We start from the raw sequence: 23,665 nt of genomic DNA on the forward strand, positions 1-23,665 counted from the left end.
TGAAATATGCAAATTGGTTCGGACCCACCCAATCATAAAAATAAGCATTCCAACATGTTTAAAATGTCCAGAAAACATGAAATAGATACCAAGTTTGCATTTTGTAGCTCATCTGGTTCAATAGTTATAGCCAAAACTGTTTTGAGATGGCAGCCATATTGGATTTGGCCACAATGATGACCCTGAAGAGTCGCTGGGCACCCTTCCTAAATCATTAGAGCATGCTCTGGGTTACATCTGGGACAGGTTTGATTGTTTTACACTGATTAGTGCAAAAAATGTCCCTAAGTCCCTGGACAATAAGAAGTTGCCTGTTTTTAGCGTTTCTTAGTTGTTTTGTCATAAAATATCGAAATTAGAAATGTTACACACGTATATGTCCCCCTAAACGTTGGTATTCTGAACATTTTGAGCACTTCAGAAAATGTGTAGCTCCAACGGTTTAGAAGATAAAGCCATGTTGGAAGTTGTGGTCATTTTTAAAAGGGTGTGGTCATTTTCGGGTATTTCGCCCCGGATAGAGAATTTCGCACAGTTCTTAACTCATCCACTACATTGGACGAGTTTGACGAGCTATAGTTATGGGTCCACTCTGCTTATGACGAATATGACGAGCTATCAATTAGCTTTAATAACTATAAAACAAAAAAGTATGATCGCCGATTCGCCGTCCATAGCGCTCTGTGGACCCGCCCTATTCACAAAAAACGGATCTGGATGTTCCAGAACGGAAATGGGGGGGGCGGGACAACGACGCCTGTATCCTGTCTGCCGAAATGTCATCCGGTTCAATGTTGTGCAACACCAGCGTGGCGCTCCGTCGGTTTCGCTTTGAGCGATGGAAGGCTGTAGTGCTTTGTTGCTTACCCTGCCTGGATCGTATTGTGAATGCAATCGGTGAACCATCGCGCAATGGATTCGCGCGCGCGCCCACGTTAAAGGTAGGCAAAATCCTGGCGGTGTGGACCCTCAGAAGGGTCTTAAAAATAGCGGTGGGTGAGTTAAGTTGTTCCCAGGGGTCATATTGGCCAAGAACAATTGAGATATTCTCTCCTAAATTAAGCGCATACATATCTTAGCCAGGTCCTAGACTAATAAACGTATTCGAATTAGGGAAGCGAATTATCAGAAATGCGCTTTAAGACAAAGCAAATTTAGCCCGTTTCCATTAAACTGGTGAAATGCGATTCTTGGGAGATCCTGCCTGGGTCCGTCTGACCGACCTGCTGTAAACACTTCCCGCGGGCTTGCACACAGTGCACAGAGCTGGGATGGGGCTGAATTTTTCAGACCGAGAGACGTGAGGGCACTGCTGTAACTCGCTGCACACGCATCCCGATTCCCGACCCAGAGCCAGTCGCGGCTCACCGCCACGGAGAAAGTGCGGCCGGTGGGAGCACAGAGCAAGCGACCCCGGCCGGGGCGCCCCGAGGGGCGTCCCCGAGCCGAGGCGGCCGCCCCGCCGCCCGGTTGAGTCCTCCGGGCAGACTGCATCCTGCAGCGTCGCAGATGCGAGCTGCTGTGAGCTTGTACGGACACTTTTGGCCTGCGCAACACGGTGTGATGACAAAGGGTCACTCCGTGTGTAACAACCGGTTTGTTTTGTAGGCTAACGCTATACAATGGACGTTAATTAAGCGACGGGGAAAAAAGTTATAGGAGGTCGATATGGACCAGAACGTCATATTTTATTCGCATTTATTGTCTGACCCGTTTCCATTCACTTATGCACATTTAGTTTATTCGATAAAGACTCAAACTCCTCCTCCTCCAAGCAGATTTTTTTTTTTTTGCGGATAATGAAAGTTTATTCGCATTTTGAAGTGTTTCCATAAAAAGATTTAGCGAATAAGCCGTTAATGCGCATAAAGTAGCTTTATGGAAACGCCACTATTGGTTTTGGATTGATTCAATACTTTATTGGTCAGAAAGAAATGTAATAGGCACGAGGTGCAGTCACACATTAAAGGAGTAGTTCACCCAAGATATTTTTGTAGTTTTTGTCGGATTTCCAAGCCAGTAATTTGATGACCGGCGAAGACTCCTATTGACCGATGACCTATTCCTATTGGCTTAGGAATGCAAGAAAAAAAAAAAAAAATCTCCATGGGGTGTATAGTTGATAGTAAATAAGTAATTTTTTGGGTGAACTACTCCTAAACACATTGACCGCCAGAGTTAAAGGACAAATCCGCACTAAATAATACCTAGGCTCATTTTCCTACTGTCCATGGGGTCTATTAGGCAGAAATGCCCCTGTCGTCCAGTTTCCCCAGCAGCCTCATAGTAGCATAGAGTGGAGTCCATACGCCTATTGCTACTCAACTCATACCCTGCCAAAAAAAAAACTTTTCTATAATAAAAACTTCTTTTTAACTATGGACCTCCCTGCCAGACGTCTTCTGGACGTCTTTTTTAAATAAATAATTAAAAAAGAATTGCATGTTTAACCCCCATACCAACCACATCTTTCAAACATGGCAGCCATGTTTGTTTACATTTGAAGAAAACATAATGGCTGTTTTCTCCTGAATGCCTGAACGGATTTCCAAGCGGATTTTTTTGTTTGAAAGCTGTGAAAAGCATGCACATGCATAGTGCATGATCTGTGCACGAATGTGTGCACCAGCGTGCACACTATTTTTTTAACCCTTTGTTGGCGAAACGGCAATATAAGAGGTCCCACTTTAAATATGGCACCGACTGAGTTAAGAAATTTGTCGTGGTAAAACTTTTTATTAGTTGTCATTGTACACACAATCACTCATCCATGCCTTGGTTGTCCCACACAAGTCGCCAGTACACTCACTTTGATTGGCAATTTTGTCAAATGCTCATCCCAACATGTTTTAGGAAACTGTGGCATACAGTCTCAATGTTTGTGAACACATACGGTAATTGTTCTAGAGCTTCATTTGATTATTTGATTGGCTCGCCAGCAGTTTTGAACAGGAAACACACATGACACCTTTCCTGTTTCCTGTTTACATCTGCTCCCAAGCCAATCAAATGAAGCTATGTGAAAATGAACAGGAACAGGAAATGGGTATTCTACCTTCTAGAAAAAGGGTCAAAAATGTTTGTTTAATGCGTGTATATTGTTAGTAAGCCAACAATCAAAACTTCATTTCAATCTGAAGCATAACAAATAGAACAAAACCTCAGAATTCACCTACTGTAGGAAATAATAACTGCACACTCCTCAAAAGATGCACACGATGGACTGTCTTACTACAATGATATGTCTTTATTCCACTAGTTGTACTTTCTCTTTTATAATGTAAAACTACCGACTAGGTTTTATTATTGAAGTTGTCGGTCCTTAACACTTTGATTGCTATAGTTTTGCCATAACGAATGTGGATTTCCTAAGGTTCTTGAAAGCGCTCTGAATAACAGGTCGCAAGGGCAGAGTAGACAGTGTTTTTACTCTGGCAGTTATTGTGTTATGGCCCGTTTGACTTGAACTACAGGAAACATGGGGGCTGTAGTCCATTGTAGTCCAGGAAGAACGGACATTCTGTACGATGATGTCTCAGTCGCCAGAATCACGTTCAACACAAAACACACTCCAAAATCATGTTTATTATTTCCTCGACTTCATTAAATAGGATTTGGGTGCAAGATCGGCAACGTTGCCCTTTAATGCAGTATAAATACCTTTACACCTCTCTCTCTCTCTCTCTCTCTCTCTCTCTCTCTCTCTCTCTCTCTCTCTCATCCCCCACAGCCTGGCTGCTGGGCCCCCCGACCTCCGCTGCTGTCTGCTGCATCAGAAGCTCCAGGTGACCATTAACACACACACACACACACACACACACACACACACACACACACACACACACACACACATACTCTCCTAACTGAGATTATATGACTGTTTACTTCCTTCTTAATAAGCTTTGTCAGCCGTTGCTGTGTCTTGGTAAGGGGCACGTCGCAAGCACAACAAAGCAGCTTGCTGGGGACTTTGATAAAGACCACCCTAATCCCTCACCAGCAGGGACAATAGCCACATGAAAGCCGCAGAGCTTAGAAGTCGAATGCAGTTGGTTTTAAGGGACCAGCCATGGAGAAGAAAAAAAAAGATTGAAAACACTGCTTTCCCTGTTGGGCTCTTTTTTATTATCCTTTTATGATGGTAGCTTGCATGTTGTGGATTCACCTTTAAAGGAGTAGTTCTACACACCAAACGAGTTTAGCTGTTTTTGCGACCGTAGGTCGCATTTACTACCAAAACCTCCACCGGCTGTCCGTCTGTCTGTCTGTGAGTCAGTCACACTTTTGCCCTGCTCATATCTCCACAACCGTTACCCCCATCCATGCCAAATTTTGCACACACACTCCTTACCTGCCAAACTACAACCTCCAAGGACCCCCGGAGCTCCAGGGACCCCCAGGTCCCTGGGGGACCCCCAGGTGTCAAAAAATGTCCCTCCGTGAGTCAGACGTCACACGTCACACTTTTGCCCTGCTCATATCTCCACAACCGTTGCACCCATCCATGCCACATTTTGCACACACACTCCTTACCTGGCAAACTACAACCTCCAAGGACCCCCGGAGCTCCAGGGACCCCCAGGTCCCTCGGGGACCCCCAGGTGTAAAAAATGACCAAATGTGCAAAAATGACCAAATGACCACCCCAACGGGGCTGCTCACGGGGAATTCCTGGGGACCACCCACTCCTGGTGCTCCAGAACGGATGCAAAAGTGGTGGCGCCCCCAGTGGAGGACCCCCTCCACTGCAGCTCACATAAAATGCCGTAACTCGGGCTAGGAGCGTCCGGGAGAGCCGGGGCCGGTACCTATTCGTCCGCCAAGGCAACACGGAGACCCCACCCCTCATTTCTCACATGCCCCTCTAGCGCCACCTTCAGGCCGATTTTTAAAAACACATTTTTGGACACTGCTCCTACAGATTTTGCCCTAAAATCACGAAAATCACTACACAGCATGTCTACACTCATCTCATCAACATGGATCAGGAAGATTTTGGAAAAACACATTTTTGCCCTATTTGTACGGTCGCTTATCTCCCGATTAGGGAGTCTTACTGGTCTCCCCTGCTGGTACCAAAAAGTATTATGCTTCATTCAAGTGAATGGGTTTTTGCTGAACTTTGCACTAGATTTTATTACGCAAATAAACATTGTCATAAATACTTTATGCTTCCAGTCATTAGTTTAAAATCTTCTTTCAATCACCATGATATGCATTTTGTTACATTATGGTCCCATGCATTTAAAAAATGATGATAAAATGGTGTACACCGTAGGAGGGGCATGGCTAACTTGATTGACACGCTCCCAACCAATAGCATGTATTGACCCACCCCGTAGGAGGGGCGTGGCTAGCTTGATTGACACGCTCCCAAACCCATAGCATGTATTGACCCACCCCCCGCTCTGTCCCAACCAATAAAATCCGGGTACCATTTCCATTTTCAGGACAGGAAGTAGAAAGATGGCGGCATGCACACGCTTACTAAATAGGCTTCATTTACGGCCTGTAGAGTATATGGGTGTAGCTTTGTCCATCTCTTTTTTTTTTACAGTATATGATTATAACAGAAGCCCGACTTAAACATGTCAACACATTAGCACAGCATTGCTCCTGATTCCCTCGGTCCCTCATTGAATTCTAATCAAACGTGATCGGGATGAGCTCTGAGGGGAGAGAAGAGAAGAGGAGCTTCAAACCTTACATAGCGGATAACAGATGGCGCAAAGAGAAGGATCCAAAATAAATAAAATATTCAAGAGTCTAAAACAGATATTATTTAAAGCAGTTACAATCTAAAACAAAAGTATTAGAAACCATTGCCTTCAATTTATTGACCTAAAGAAGGCAATGATCTGACATCTGGATCTCAGTCCAAACAAATGCATTGGAATCATAGACTGTATAAAAGATATGGACAAAGCGAAGCCATTGGTTTCTATGCAGCGCAAATAACACAATATGGGTCCTTGGCATGGGTGTTGCCATCATAGATTGAAATGCAACCAGAGGAGGCTATTGGCTGCCAATGTGGTCGGAGCCTCCCGAAATACAGCACACAAAGAAGAACACAGTCCGGCTGGTATCAGTTTAGTTGGTCACGCCCCCTGCAACTTTATAATAATAATAATAATAATAATAACACATTTTATTTATAACGCGCTTTACATTCTACATTCTTACATTCAAAAAAATAAAGAAAACAGCACATAAAGGCAATCAGTACAATTACATGAAACTAAAATCAGGGCAAAGACAAAAAACAACTAGAATAATTAAGAAAATGCTTTGCTAAAAAGAAATGTTTTTAGTCCATTTTTAAAAACATATGTGGACTGAGGAGCTCTCAGGTGTTCTGGGAGAGCATTCCACAGGCTTGGGGCTTATAGCTGAAGGCTCTGTCGCCCATGGTGCGGAGGTTGGTGTATTATCATCAATTTTAACATAAATGGGACCTTATTTTCACAAAACGCATATCATCGTGATTGAAAGGCAATTTTTAACTAGCGATAGGAACCATAAAGTATTCATGAAAATGTTAATTACGGTTAGAACACGAAAGGGGAAAATGAATGGGATCCAAAGGAGAACAATTCTTTTTGCAACCGGCCAGGGGGAAAACAGCGCAACTACCGGCCAATCATAGGAGGTTTTAGTTCCGTATTGGGCTCATTTTAAATCGCCGGAACTCTCCAAGCAAAAAGGGTGTCAGCAGCACATCATCAATAACAATTCTAGGTAGTTTAGATTTATGTGGAGTTTGGGAAGGGTATTATCCGTCTGTGTTGTTCTTCTTCCTGAAAGTGCGTTGTCTCCCCCCCCCCCCCCCCCCCCCCCCCCTCTGTGTCCAGCTGTCAGCGAGAGCCAAAAAGAGGGTGTTGTGATTCAGCCACCCACAGCTCACCTGTGGGAGAGATATAAAGATCCAGCTAATAAAGACATCCAGAAACAAGCAGAAGCAGAGAGAGAAGGGGGGGGGGGGGGGGGGGGGTGATAATATCTCTGTGGAGACGTGGGAAGGGCTGTGAGAGAGAGAGGGAGGAGATGGAGAGAGACAGAGAGGGCGGGCGGGGGAGGAGGAGGGGGGGATGCTTTATCCCATTCAGAACGGGTACACATTATTGTGTATCATTATTTTATGCTTTTAACAATTGAAAAATAGCAGATATACAAGCTCACAGCGCGGCACCGAGTGCCGTGCTGCGAGCTCGTAGATCTGCTATTTTTTGAAAAATCGTGAAAATTATAATTTTGACCCCGATTCTATAAGTGTCTTTTGAATCCTTCTAAGGTTTTTTGAAAAAACCTACGTTTCTATGTCAACAATCTGGCTAGTCAAAGGTCCTTTTCACTTAAATGGAGCTCAGTTAGTCCCCCCAAACTGATATTTATTTGGCCACGGACCCCCATCTCAAAATATTTAGTTCCAGGGACCACCCCCAGAAGCAAAATTTGAGTTACAAACGTTCGCTTTAAAAATACATATATTCAAAGATTTGCACGCATTTTCACAACTTTTTAAAAAATAGCAGATCTACGAGCTCGCAGCGCGGCACCAAGTGCCGCGCTGTGAGCTTGTATATCTGCTATTTTTCAATAGCTAAAGCATTCAATAATTCTATGCCTAAACGGGTTATCTGCAATCATCTCAATAAGAGGAGATGACGCCCAGGCAGACGCAGAGCTGAGCGTCCCTGGCTCATGAACTCAACCTGGCTCTCTTTCACCGTATCGCTTTCCTCCTCCTCTCTCGCTCTCTCTCACTCTATCCATCTCTCAGTGGCCCCTCCTTTCCCACCACCACCCCCCCTCTCTCTCTCTCTCCCCCCCTCTCTCTCTCTCTCTCTCATTCTCCCTCTTCCCCTCAATCTCTGCCTCGTCTCTGCCTATCTGTCATACATCAGTCTAGCAGCAGAGTAGGAAGTGAATCTTATTCTCAGTAATGAAGCAGAGAGTCTGGCACCACCGGCCCCCGGAGTTCACTGTTTTTTTGTAACAGGGAGAGATGGGCTACAGAGTGGACACACGTCGCAGTAATTATGAGGAATGGGGGCTGCGTGAGGGAGGAACCGTTTCGTGTGCATGATGATAAAAGTCTCCTGTATTCATATTCAAAAAGACACCCAGATACACTGCAGCTGCCGTACACACACACAAAACTGCAAACGCTGGTCTTAACTCATTGAATGCCCTTTTCAAGATGGCCGCCAAATACCAGGATGCCACGTTCCTAAATTTCTAGTGCACGGATCAATTTTTAGTGCATGGATCGTGCACATATATGCACCATATGTGTAGTACTTTTTAACAGCTTTCAAACAAAAAAATCCGCTTGGAAATCCGTTCAGGCATTCATGAGATACAAGCCTTCAAAGTCAGACAAAACAGCCATTTTTGACATTTTGAAAGATGTGTTTGTTATGGGGCTAAACATGCAATTTCGCAATTGCGATCATGCCTAATACATTTGAGGCATTTTTTTTTTTTTTTTTTTTTTTTTTCAAAATGGCTTCCAACTCGGGAAACTCGGGCTGTGGCAGCCTGGGACTACTGTAATAACTCGGGAAACTCGGGCCTTGGCAGTCAATGAGTTAATAGAAACACGCAGTTGCTAAGCAAGCATATATTCTCTCCGGTACACACACACACATGTAGACATGCACTCGCTCACCTTTCTCAAACCTCCGCCTCCCAGAAGGAGGCCTGTGAGCCTTGCAGCCACCGCAGCCTCATCGCTCTCTGTCTCTCCGTCTCTCTCTCCACGTCTCTCCCCAGATGCTCAACTGCTGCATCGAGCGCAAGCGGGCGAGGGACGAGGCGCGCAAGGCGGCCGACGGCGGCGGCAGGGAGAGGGAGCGGGAGCGCAAGACGTCCGGCTGCGAGAACGGCCGCGCGACGGCGGGGAGCGCCGCCCCCCCCGACGCCAACCTTGAGGCGTCCCCCGGGAAGTCGTGGGACTCCTGGAGCGACAGCGAGGACGGCGAGGACGAGTTCTTCGAGTGCCTGAGCGACCAGGAGGATGCCAAGGATGCCCCGCCAACCGACGGAGAGAAGGCCGGCAAGGCCAAGGCCGAGGGGAGGCTCCACCCCCACGGCAAGCTGACCCTGATCAACTCCACCGAGACGCTCTTCATCCCCGTCACTCAGGTCAGACATGCACGCACAGACACACACGAACACACATAAACACACTAGGTACTGTTCCTTTCAGCTGTAGGCCTAAGTAAGCAGAGAAGTGTGTTAAAAGCTGCTGCGTCCTCCAAATGAAGTGGAACTGTTTGCAGCTTTGGGTCAATAAGAACAAAATGACGTCAGTGAGCGTACCGACACTTTGCCTTGCCGAAGTTTGTTTGGTCAGTTTTTGCACTTCCAAAGATACTCTTAACGACTGTAGATGGACACAGTCAAACCAAAATGAACATGGTGCGTGGGTACAAACCTCCTATAGCGTATAACCTCTATCTAAGCCAGGGAAAGCTGTGTCTGTTGCCAGAAATGGTGAAATCTCAAAGACGAATTAGGTTAAAATACGTCAGAGGTTGATGGAGATCCAGGTGGTAAAACCACCGTTGCGGCACAGTATACACAGGAGGCGGGGTCTAACGTTGAGAACTCAGCATGGCCCTGCAGTGATTATATACATACCATATATATATATGCCCGTATATTGTCCGCTTTGGTTAGATGCGCTGTGGAGGAAAGAAGTTAGACTTCGTTTTGGGGTGAAGGACGGTACAACAAACTGGTATAGCCTATGTGTCACAGTGTGACCAGGAGCGCTCGTTTTGCGGCGCGGGGCGGAGCAAGCAGTGGCTTTGATCCACACCTGGCTTTGATGTGCCCACCTGATTGACAACAAACAAAGCAGCCAGAGGAAGCTACGCTAGCAGGAATGCTGCTAGCCTGCTATCATGTCCGAAAAATGGATTTTAAACGTCATTCAGAATAAAATAATTAATCTTATCACATGTTGAGATTATTTAATTCATGTGTGGGGAAAAACATTTGACGTGGTCCTCTGGGAAACCGGGCACTATGACTATGCATCTGTTCACACTCACAGCCTACTGGCTAGCTAACATTAGCAGTTAGCTTGGAAGTGAAACACATCTGAGTGGGACAAACATTTAGAAATATCTGCTCACTGTTTTGCTGCTTCCAAAATACATTTTATTAATAATAATAATAATAATAAAACAGTTGACAGTATAATGTTTCAATGAAACCGGGTGTTTGTTTGTTCGTTTGTGAAAAGGAACCCCGAATATCAAGTCTTGTACAGTATGTCTTAATACACTATTGATTAATCATTCTTATAGCATTAGAAACATCTTAGATTCAGTCATGCACATCCCTAACACGATGTCCCACACTCACGCTAAGATTCTTCACCTGGTCTTTTCCTTTCGGCTGTTCCCTTCAGGGGTCGCCACAGCCAATCATCTGCCTCCATCTCACCCCTTCAGGGGTCGCCACAGCCAATCATCTGCCTCCATCTCACCCTTCAGGGGTCGCCACAGCCAATCATCTGCCTCCATCTCACCCCGTCCTCTGCCTCTTCTTCTCTCACACCAACTATAACTTCATGTCCTCTTTGACTGCATCCATCAATCTGCTCTTTGGTCTTCCTCTAAAGGCCTGGCAGTTCCAACCTCAGCGTCCTTCTAACCATATTCTCACTATCCCTCCTCTCCTCTGTACATGTCACTGTCAGGTGAAAATCTGATCGGTATATGTACGGTATATGTCAATGTTCCCCAATAGGCGGCCCGCGGGCCATTTGTGGCCCGCGGGGGGCTACTGTCTGGCCCCCACCAACCCCAGTAATAATGGTGTTATAAGAGCAGCAACAACACTAGTATATCGTCGTTGTCGGGGGGGGAAATCTCGTATCTCGCAAATCATACAAGGCCGTCGCACAAAAGTAGTGAAAACAGCAGCACCGCGGGGCTTGTAGATCGGCTGTTTTCACTGGTTTAAATCATTTTTAAAATGATAAATTCAAAACGAACGGTTTTGGACATACAAGATTTTCACCCGACAACGACGAAAACTGTCGCTGGAGTAATGGGAACGCCACCGTCACCCCCTGCAATGTTGTGGCCCTCGGCTTGGTACCCTAGACATGATTCAATGTTGTGGCCCTCGGCTTGGTACCCTAGACATGATTCAATGTTGTGGCCCTCGGCTTGGTACCCTAGACATGATTCAATGTTGTGGCCCTCGGCTTGGTACCCTAGACATGATTCAATGTTGTGGCCCTCGGCTTGGTACCCTAGACATGATTCAATGTTGTGGCCCTCTGCTTGGTACCCTAGACATGATTCAATGTTGTGGCCCTCTGCTTGGTACCCTAGACATGATTCAATGTTGTGGCCCTCTGCTTGGCACCCTAGACATGATTCAATGTTGTGGCCCTCGGCTTGGTACCCTAGACATGATTCAATGTTGTGGCCCTCGGCTTGGTACCCTAGACATGATTCAATGTTGTGGCCCTCTGCTTGGTACCCTAGACATGATTCAATGTTGTGGCCCTCTGCTTGGTACCCTAGACATGATTCAATGTTGTGGCCCTCTGCTTGGTACCCTAGACATGATTCAATGTTGTGGCCCTCTGCTTGGTACCCTAGACATGATTCAATGTTGTGGCCCTCGGCTTGGTACCCTAGACATGATTCGGCCCTTGGGGAAAACTAATTGGGGAACCCTGGTATACGTGCTCGATGTCACCCTCCCACATGACCAGATGTAGAGCCTAGCGGTGTAAGAGTAAATACACATGGGGCGTGTAAACACATAGAGTGTTTAATACACATGGGGCGTGTATTAAACACTCTATGTGTTTAATACATCAAACACATAGAGTAAATACACATGGGGCGTGTATTAAACACTCTATGTGTTTAATACATCAAACACATAGAGTGTTTAATACACATGGGGCGTGTATTAAACACTCTATGTGTTTAATACATCAAACACATAGAGTAAATACACATGGGGCGTGTATTAAACACTCTATGTGTTTAATACATCAAACACATAGAGTGTTTAATACACATGGGGCGTGTATTAAACACTCTATGTGTTTAATACATCAAACACATAGAGTGTTTAATACACATGGGGCGTGTATTAAACACTCTATGTGTTTAATACATCAAACACATAGAGTAAATACACATGGGGCGTGTATTAAACACTCTATGTGTTTAATACATCAAACACATAGAGTGTTTAATACACATGGGGCGTGTATTAAACACTCTATGTGTTTAATACATCAAACACATAGAGTAAATACACATGGGGCGTGTATTAAACACTCTATGTGTTTAATACATCAAACACATAGAGTGTTTAATACACATGGGGCGTGTATTAAACACTCTATGTGTTTAATACATCAAACACATAGAGTAAATACACATGGGGCGTGTATTAAACACTCTATGTGTTTAATACATCAAACACATAGAGTAAATACACATGGGGCGTGTATTAAACACTCTATGTGTTTAATACATCAAACACATAGAGTGTTTAATACACATGGGGCGTGTATTAAACACTCTATGTGTTTAATACATCAAACACATAGAGTGTTTGATGTATTAAACACTCTATGTGTTTAATACATCAAACACATAGAGTGTTTGATGTATTAAACACTCTATGTGTTTAATACATCAAACACATAGAGTGTTTAATACACATGGGGCGTGTATTAAACACTCTATGTGTTTAATACATCAAACACATAGAGTAAATACACATGGGGCGTGTATTAAACACTCTATGTGTTTAATACATCAAACACATAGAGTGTTTAATACACATGGGGCGTGTATTAAACACTCTATGTGTTTAATACATCAAACACATAGAGTAAATACACATGGGGCGTGTATTAAACACTCTATGTGTTTAATACATCAAACACATAGAGTGCTGTAGTGCTCAGACAGTAATCTAGGATCACAGGTAAACCGAGAACCAACCGATAATCTGCACGTTGAAACTAAACACATTGACTATAGCAGTGTTTCTCAATCTTTGGCTTGAGTTCCCCTTTCCATGATTTCTGAATCCAAGTGACCCCTTTACCCGACAACAACATTTTGCCTATAAAACTGCAATTAAAATATAAATAAATAGTGGTATATGATGCTATGATAACCCCCTATTTCAAGAATATAAAATAACAAATAAGAAATGGGATGCAAAGAGTTTCAAACAGTACCTCCCTTTCTCGTTTTCAACACTGTGGTCATAACATTTCAGTCAAGTTTTCATGTCAATAATTTCCAAACAACTTTAAAACACATCCCAGTTGCCTGGTACCATTTAAATTTGTGTTAAGAACTCAAGCTCTTACTCATACAGTATCAGACAGATAGAACACAGTACTATGCAGTAGATATAGTCAGGATAAAATAAAATAAAAAAATAATAAAAAAAAACTGTGCAAAAAAAATAGTAGGTAAATACAAAGAAGGGTCAGGGGACGGTAAGGCTGGTCTAGGTTTGTTATTGCCAGTTGCGAACGGCTGCCGCCTGTAAGTGGTTTTTCAGGGCGATTTTAAAGGATGCTAGGGAACCACACTCCTTTAAGGCCTTCGGTAGGGCGTTCCACATTTTGGTGGTATAGCAGAAGACTGAGTTTGACTCTGGGTTGAACGTGATCTGTGGCACTGCCTCTGGTGTTGTAATTGTGGACGTCCTTAACGTTTATAAAGTATTTTGCCAGGTACAGTATATGGGTATCTTAGTGATATAGTGTATCTTGTACACCAGGCCGATTGCAAGTTGCTGTACTCTGTCATCCACTCTGAGCCAGAAACACTGGACTATATAGGATGCCAGGCCTGCAAATGAGCCTGGCTCCTGTCTACATACACACCTCTTTACATGCACATGTACACCTATACGCCAAAGGAAGATTCCACCTCCTGTTCCAAATGTTCTCCGCACCCTCACACAAGGCTATGGCGGTCATTTGCACCGGTCAACTATAAGAAATATCACAGCGAGAGAGAGAGAGAGAACGGATGCCCCGTGGCCGGAAGACAAAGCATCCGCTGCACCGTTTCAATTAATTGTTTAGCGGCTACGATGTGATCCCCAGACCACCTTAACCTATCCATGCTCCTCTCCAATTTATGATCACACTTAAGCTAACGATAAATCACTGCTGCATAATCCCCCTAATTGGCTTGAGGGGGAGTGCGCCAACGCAGACCGCTCTGGAAATCACAAAACGGTCCCAACAAAGGTGAATATGTCGTCGTCGTCGTTGGGTGGAAATGACCAAAACCGTTCGTTTTATATTTATCATTTAAAAAATGAACTAAACTAGTGAAAGCAGCCGATCTACAAGCACACAACGCCTCGCACCGCGAGGCGTTGTGTGCTTGTAGATCGGCTGTTTTCTCTACTTTTGTGCGACGGCCTTGTATGATGAAGCAGGGCTTTACTTTGCGAAAAGAAACTTGGAGATACAAGGTTTCTGCCCGACAGTGAGGATATTGACGATATCTGTCGGGTGGAAACCTCATACTGTACGTGTAAAGCGTTTTCTTTTCAGGATTCAAATAAAGAAAACATCAAAAGCAGCAGATCTACAAGCCCCAAACATGCACTGCGTCTCCTTAGATCTTGTGGATCTGCTGCTTTTGATGCTTTTGTGTGACGCCGTGGTATGATCAAGTAGGGCGTTGATTTACGTAAAACAAAACACAAAAATGTTAATGCCCTCCTAAAATGTTGATGTCCTCACAAGTATCCTCGCGTGTGCGTGCCTGTGGTGGATAGATACTGTGTCTTGGACGGCCCCAGCCCCGCTCCTCTCCTCTCCTCTCCTCTCCTCTCCTCTCCTCTCCTCTCCTCTCCTCTCCTCTCCTCTCCTTTCCTCTCCTCTCCTCTCCTCTCCTCTCCTTTCCTCACCTCTCCTCTCCTTTCCTCTCCTCTCCTCTCCTCTCCTTTCCTCACCTCTCCTAGTGTGTTTTGCATTCATTAGCCCCGACCATTCAGTGCTCTCTATAATTGATGAGGAGGGAAGAGCAGTCACAAATCTCTCCAGGCTAAGCTCCTAGCTAACACACCTAGCGTCTCCGCTAGCCGGCTCTACTGGCGGTGTGGCGATCTGCGTTGCCACATCTTGCTGTGAGCTTGTATATCTGCAATTTGTTGGTGAAAATCAAAATTAATAAAGATGCATTCACGTTAACATCAGCTATGTTTCAGCAGCCCGTAACATCAGTGCACAACTAAGTGTAAATGATGGAAAACCCTGAAGTGATACCGTTAAATAAATGCCCCAACCGGAATCTTTCCCCAGTCGTATTCCTGACTCTGAAACTGAAGAAACGTTGCATTTTCATGACTCTCATCCGCCAGAATAAAACATTGGCACTTTGGCCACTTTATTGTCTCTTGGAGACTAATCATTTGGATCCTTCCGCTGTGGTCCGGCACCACTACAAATACTTTGCAGTCCGTAACGTTCCTGTGCACAGCATTTAGCTCTGAAATGTAGCTCTTTTTGAGGACCAAGGAAATTGTCCTCGCAATGTTCTGCTATACTTGCGGGGACTTTTGGCCTTCACGCGTAGAGTAATACACACACACGCACGCGGAAATACACCCCCCCCCCCCCCCACACACACACACAGCAACACTACTACTACACACACAACACACACACACACGCAGTCTTCCATCGCAAATGTATGTGCAGGCGAGGAGGTTTGGACGCAGTGCCGAGTTAAGAGAGCGGAACGGAGCATTGGATAGAGGAGAGGAAGATAGAAAGAGAGAGATGGAGAGGGGGGAGAGAGAGAGAGAGAGAGGGAGAGGGGGGAGAGAGAGAGAGAGAGAGGGAGAGGGGGGAGAGAGAGAGAGAGAGAGGGAGGGCAGCAGATAGATGGGGAGCATATGAGTGTGAAAGAAACGACCGTCAGCATTTCTGCTGCCGGCCAGACGGTTTCTCCTGGGACTGCTTTAGCTCTTTGTGTGTGTGTGTGTGTGTGTGTGTGTGTGTGTGTGTGTGTGTGTGTGTGTGTGTGTGTGTGTGTGTGTGTGTGTGTGTGTGTGTGTGTGTGTGTGTGTGTGTGTGTGTGTGTGTGTGTGTGTGTGTGTGTGTGTGTGTGTGTGCGCGCGTGTGCGCGTGTGTCCGGGCGCGTTTTGCGCACGCACATGCATGGATATATACACGCAAAGAAAAATGCAAACAGGCACATTTTATGCACACACTCAGAGCCTCTAACTATTTGGATATATCATCCAGGGATGTTTGGTTTATTCTTTGAGATGGCTCTCGTCCTTTTCCTGAAAAAAACAATTTCTCTTTTCTCTTTCTGCTCTCTGCTACATCAAACTCGCCGCTTGGCGTCGGCACGCCGTCGCTGTCACTCTGGGCCGGTCACAATTATTACAATTATTTTGTTACATCGTCACGATCGTTTCCATGTTGAAAAATGTTTCATATATTTTCAAACATGTTCAACAATAGTGGAAATAGCAAGCTCACAACGCGTCGCAATGAGCTTGTAGATCGGCTATTTCCGCTAACAATGTTCTTTTTTAAGTGTAAAGTTGTCAAATATGTCAATAATGTCTTTGTAATATTCAGGTTGTGTGTCATATCTGCCATGTGCAACTTCAAAGCCTACAAGCCAGACAGAAATGCAATTGTCAACGACAAAAACACAAATTACATTGTTAATCGCAATTATTTGAGTGACAATTAATCGTCATGTAAAATGTCATAATCGTGACAGCCCTATGTCACTCTTTACATCCTCTCCATCTTGCCGTCCCCGGCTGTATGTCCTTCTCTCCTTGACATACTCTCTCTCCCTCTCATCCCGTCTCTCTCTGGCCTCCACATCCATCTATTATCTGTATCTCTGCCCAGATCCATATCTGTCTACATGTCCTCACGCACCATTCATATGGAGGACTCAAGTTGCTGCACTACTTCCATTCTCCCTCTCGCTCTTTCTCCCATTCCATCTCTGTTTCTGTCTCTGTGTCTCTCTCTCTCTCCGTGTCTCTCTCTCTCTCTCTCCCTCTCTCTCTCTCTCTCTCTCTCTCTCTCTCTCTCTCTCTCTCTCTCTCTCTCTCTCTCTCTCTCTCTCTGCCTAACGGCTCAGGTGATTGTCTCCACTAGCCGAAGGCTGAGGGAGAGTATGTTTTCCCCTCCGTCCGTCCGTCCGTCCGTCCGTGCGTCCTCGCAGTTTGTGAACAGCTAATCTCAGTCACCGTTGGCCCGATCGCTGCCAAACTGAGCACACACACTCCCTGGATGCCAATCTAGAACCTCTGCCCCACATTTTTCAAATCAGCCTCATGGTGGCGCTATAACAGGCCGATTTGTGTGGCCTGGTTGTTACCAGCTTATCTCCGCCGCCGTTGGCCCGATCGCTGCCAAACTGAGCACACACACTCCCTGGATGCTAATTCAGAACCTCTGCCCCACATTTTTTAAATCAGCCTCATGGTGGCGCTATAACAGGCCGATTTGTGTGGCCTGGTGGAGACCTGTGCTCGGAAGAGCACTGCTTCTAGTTTCATTTCTTATTTCATTAGAATTGCTTAGAAAGGGGGGATCAGGTAGGGGGGGAGGACGTATTAAATGAAGAGCTACAATATGCAGCGCACACACACACACACACACACACACACACACACACACACACACACACACACACACACACACATGCAGGCACGCACACACACGCACACAATTCAAATATCAATTCAAATGGCTTTATTGGCATGAGAAATTAACGTGTTAACTGCCAGGGACGTAGAATGACAGAGAACTTACATAACTCTCCCTGCCAAGAGTCCACTGTTGGCCACCAGGGGGTGCTGTTCAGTGTTCACCAAGTCATGCAGTCAGACTTGGTCTCTGGATGCACTGCATGTGTTGTCAATGACATGCTTGTGTGTGTGTGTGTGTGTGTGTGTGTGTGTGTGTGTGTGTGTGTGTGTGTGTGTGTGTGTGTGTGTGTGTGTGTGTGTGTGTGTGTGTGTGTGTGTGTGTGTGTGTGTGTGTGTGTGTGTGTGTGAGAGAGAGAGAAGGACACACACTCCATTGACTCATATTGACTCATTTTGTAAAAAATGTCTGGAGCTGGCCGCAATCAACAGCATCCAACTTTACATGGGATTATCGAAACTGGTCAATTTTTTTCCTGATTCTATGACACCAGTAAGACTCCCTAATCGGGAGATAAGCGACCGTTGGTCGCTTATCTCCACAATCTGTCGGTAGATAATGCCGGTCTTATATAAGGGTCATTTGTGTACGGTGTGATGTCATACTGATGTCAGCAGTGTGATGTCATACTGATGTCAGCAGCTATGTCTCTATATATGGAGTTATATGTTGTTCGTGTCCAAATATGGGGCTTGTGAGGTCAGACTTAGTGAGATTCGTCGGTTATCTCCATATATGGAGGGATGTGTTGGTTATCTCCATATCTGGAGATTCAACCTTCAACGTGTAACTATGGCTACCTAACGACTAGCCACATGACGTGAAGGTGAGTGAGGGTCTTTGTAACAGCCACCCCCAGATTTCCCGTGGAAATCTGTACAATATCGAGAAGGCCCGAACGGAAACTCTTAGTCAACTGGCCACCCCATCAAAGAGTAAAGGGACATCAAGGCCTCTCTCTTGTCAATGGGCTGGTGTCGGCCACCCCGTACGGGTTCTAGTCTGAGGTGATAGCCTGCCACCCCGTTAGTAGGCAGGGGTCCCGACAAGCCAAGGGGTCGATTGCACCAGCTTCCTCCTGCCGCGAAGGGTGCCAGCATGACTCACACCATCCTTCCTAGACGATTTTGACATCTTGTTACTAATCTGTCGGTAGATAATGCCGGTCTTATATAAGGGTCATTTGTGTACGGTGTGATGTCATACTGATGTCAGCAGTGTGATGTCATACTGATGCGGAGATATGAGCAGGGCAAAGGTGTGACGTGTGACGTGTGACCGACGGACGGACGGACGGCCGGTGGAGGTTTTGATACTAAACTGCGACCTGACGGTCGCAATCAATGTGCACCTTTGTGCGCCATCGATGGCCGGATTTGATAGAAATGTTCTATATCTTTTCAAACATAATGAAAAACCTGGCAGAGAGAGGTAAGTAAATAAATAAAGCTGGCAGGAAAAGTTTAAGCTAAATAATAAATAAATAAAAAATCAGTGGAAAATAAATTTGTGTTTAAGAAATGGTGAAATTGTGAACCTTGAATCGTGATTCGAATCGTATCGTGAGTTGAGTGAATCGTGGTATGCCTATTGCCAAAGCAGAAGTGTACACAGTACAGTACAGTCAAACAAAATATGTACAATTGAAGGGAGTAAGGTGCCCTCCACACTACAGGCGTTTGCCGTCGGGGCTGCCGCTAGGATCAGCGGTGGCCGCACCGCGGTGAGACACAAACACACTCGCTCAGCGAGTAAACGCTGCACGGTATTTCACAAAGATGAACACAATCCATCTCTCACCGCCCGCGTACGCATGCACAAACGAGCACGCTCGCGTGGGATTTCACGGGACCGCGCCCGCTCGCCTCGCCGCCCCAAAACTTTGCTGCGCGGCCAAAATAGCCGCCCGCCTCCCATTGAAAATGAATTGCCAGGAGGCGGTGACCGCGCCTAGTATGGAACCCCCTTAAAACTGTTTTTTTGTATAGAGGTTACTCAATGCAGACAGTGCAGGGATATACACAATGATTAGTGGTCTTTAAGGTGCTTGTGTTTCATTTGATATCCTTCTCCTGTCACAGCAACTCACAACTCTTGCTGCTGTGTTTCCAAGCTGATATGGGAGTTAATTGTTTTAATTTTTTGTCATTGGTCATGTTTTCAAACTCCTTGGGTGGTTATGATCTGTGGGAAGTATCTGTCTCTGATGTCTTGGTACAGTGGACATGCGGTTAGGATGTGTAGCTCAGTTTCCACTTCATTTTGTGCACAGTGGGTGCATAGTCTGTTTTTGCCAGGTATGGCTATGACGGCCTTTTTCGATTGCAAGACTGTGCTCAAGATTTGTCTTTGTTTTGAGTAGAGCCCGACCGATACCATTTTTTCCGACCGATACCGATATCCGATGTTGGAGAGTGCTAGAGCACCGATACCGATGTTTTGTAAAAATCAATTTTTATTCATTTAAGATCATTTAATTGACTGCTCGCCCCTCGGATAAATGGTCAGATTATTGCTTTTTTTTGTGCTTTTGTCAAACTTTAAGTTAGGTCGCAGTTATCAATTTCTATTGCTTGTTGGATAATAATACTCTTTTAATTTGGGGTTTCTGCTGTGTTTTGTCTCGTTTATGAATTAATATGTGTCTTTTATCCAAACGTAAAGTTTGATTCGCTCATGGATTCGCACGGCGGCTCTGCAAAGTGCAGACAGCCGCCATGCATTGCCAAGCAATTAAACAACACAAGTTCTATAGTCTATAGTCAGACATCTATATTTCTCTGTGGATTTTCACATAGGCCTACACACCTTCCTCCACCGCAACATGAAAAATCAGAGTTAGACAGTGCATGTGGTGAGTGAACGACACACGAGAGGCAGCAGCTCCAGTAGTGTTGGCTTGCATCTTGGACTATTATACTGCACTCTGCTGGATAATTCTGGTATTGCCCACACATAGGCCTATATAACTCAGGGTTTCATGCTCTATCCGCAGACACGTTACAGACAATTAATATATCGGATATCGGTGGAATAATTCACAGATACCGATACCGATACCGATTGCTCCAAAGCGACCGATATATCGAATTGACCGATATATCAGTCGGGCTCTAGTTTTGAGTCGGTCACCTTGCTCAGGTGACACACACACACACACACACACACACACACACACACACACACACAGCAGACACACACACACACACACACACACACACACACACACACACACACACACACACACACACACACACTCACACACAGCAGACACACACACACACACACACACACACACACACACACACACACACACACACACAGCAGACACACACACACACACACACACACACACACACACACACACACAGCAGACACACACACACACACACACACACACACACTCACACACAGCAGACACACACACACACACACACACACACACACACACACACACACACACACACACACACACACACACACACACACAGCAGACACACACACACACACACACACACACACACACACACACACACACACTCACACACAGCAGACACACACACACACACACACACACACACACACACACACAGCAGACACACACACACACACACACACACACACACACACACACACACACAAACACACACACACACACACACAGCAGACACACACACACAGCAGACACACACACACACACACACACACACACACACACACACACACACACAGCAGACACACACACACACACACACACACACACACACACACACACACACACACACAGCAGACACACACACACACACACACACACACACACACACACACACACACACACACACACACACACACACACACACACACACACAGCAGACACACACACACACACACACACACACACACACACACACACACACACACACACACACACACACACACACACACACACACACACACACACACACACACAGCAGTAACAGTAACTTTAATGGTTGCAGTACAAGAGGCCGGATGGGTAACGCCTGACACTGTGGTTCCCCTGACACATCACTGTGACATCACAGTGATGTCAGATACTCAGAGCAGGGATCTCAATATATGGGCATAAACAGGTGACATCACAGTGATGTCAGATACTCAGCAGGGATCTCCATATAAGGGCATAAAAGGGATTGTATCCCAGATGATGCCACACTAATATACCATATATGACCACACTAATATACCATATATGACCACACTAATATACCATATATGACCACGACAGATGGCACAAGGGCGAGGTCGCTTTCCGCCCTTAGGTGTCTTACTGGTATTGTTACTATTATTTCAGTCACGTCAGCATAGATGTAACCATTTATTACAACAAATGGAAAACAGTTAAACTCCGCTCTTTAAGAATTTTGCTTAGGCAGCATGCTAAGCAGAATTGGGGAACGCTATGCAGAATCCCCCCACAGGTATACTAGAGCGGGCCCCAAAGCAAGACATTTAATCAGAGCAACTTGAGCCATGCAAAACTGAATGCATTTTTACATTAAAGCTGTCAGTCTGTTGATTGAAAGCAATCAGCAAACTGACAGCTGATTACAGCTCCTGTGCCCTTGCATGACCAACGCTATGCTTCGTTTATGTATTCATTGATTCATGTATTTAACTTGTATTTACCCCAGACATGACAAATAATATAAACACAATAAGCTCTCTATATCAATAAGGGATAATCAACGTTGAGCCGTCCTGTTCAGCGATGAGGATACTATTGAACCCCTCGATGAGGATACTATTGAACCCCTCGATGAGGATACTATTGAACCCCTCGATGAGGATACTATTGAACCCCTCGATGAGGATACTATTGAACCCCTCGATGAGGAAACTATTGAACCCCTCGATGAGGATACTATTGAACCCCTCGATGAGGATACTATTGAACCCCTCGATGAGGATACTATTGAACCCCTCGATGAGGATACTATTGAACCCCTCGATGAGGATACTATTGAACCCCTCGATGAGGATACTATTGAACCCCTCAAACCAAGGCAGAAGAGGCTTTACCCATGCAGAGTGCATTACTTGATTGTCCCGCTTAGCAACAATTCACATGTAAGTGTTTGTTCATATTTCAGGGTAATGAGCTCTTTTAATGCTGTGGGATGGGTTAGGGTTAGGGTTAGGGTTAGGGTGTAGTGTTTGTTCATATTTCAGGGTAATGAGCTCTTTAGTAGTGTTTGTTCATATTTCAGGGTAATGAGCTCTTGTAATGCTGTGGGATGGAGGATGGCTGATTTAAGCAGTCAAGCTGGCCTGAGTGGAACTGTAATTGGAGTCGTGCATGGAGTTAATCAATGCACAACTGATTAAATCAGTCATCTCCACAAATATTAAGGGAGAGCCACTGTCTGGACAGAAGAAAACTATCTGCTCTCCTGTGTGAAATGTTGTTTTATTTTCTTTTTGTGGCTACAGTATGTACAGTATATACACCAAAGGCATGGCAAGCAGCATGTAGCCACTTAGAAATAAAGTGTTTTGTGATCTTGAAACCTTAGCTGTCAAAAATGTAAACATTTCTTTGGTGTATTCTTCTCTGAATATAAACATTAACTAGAAAGATTACAATTCTGGGAAATTGTAAGTGTGGTTCCCGTGAACGTGAGTCACACTTGGAAATTCATTCCGTATTACCCTCCCCTTTCAAGTCAATGGGAAAATTAATTAATTCACCATTCATTCAAGTATATAACGTATCAAAATGCAAGCACACAATTCCCTATGATATCCATCCATCGAAAGATGGATGGAAGAAAAAGTCGCACAAGTACTATAGTCTGGTTGAAACCACACTAATAAACCATCTTAAAATAGTCACGTCTTTTACCAACATAAATGTACAGTACATGAATGTCACAATTATACAAATTAACATGG

The 23,665-nt window shown here is 45.0% G+C and overlaps 1 protein-coding gene across 2 annotated transcripts in view; it reads left to right on the forward strand.

The window, feature by feature from the left end:
- rab3gap1 (RAB3 GTPase activating protein subunit 1) overlaps positions 1-23,665 on the forward strand; it is a 132,200-nt gene that overhangs the window by 46,594 nt on the left and 61,941 nt on the right. For both annotated transcript variants that reach the window (XR_013963262.1, XM_080753427.1), the window contains exons 16-17: positions 3,731-3,785; positions 8,779-9,150. Coding sequence is in view for 1 of the 2 variants with exons in the window: in XM_080753427.1 (XP_080609553.1) it covers positions 3,731-3,785; positions 8,779-9,150 (427 nt within the window). In the remaining variant the exon portion in view is untranslated. The remainder of the gene's footprint in view (positions 1-3,730; positions 3,786-8,778; positions 9,151-23,665) is intronic.

The sequence above is a fragment of the Nannobrachium achirus genome (assembly GCF_963921795.1).
Source record: "Nannobrachium achirus genome assembly, chromosome: 22".
NCBI lineage: Eukaryota > Metazoa > Chordata > Actinopteri > Myctophiformes > Myctophidae > Nannobrachium > Nannobrachium achirus.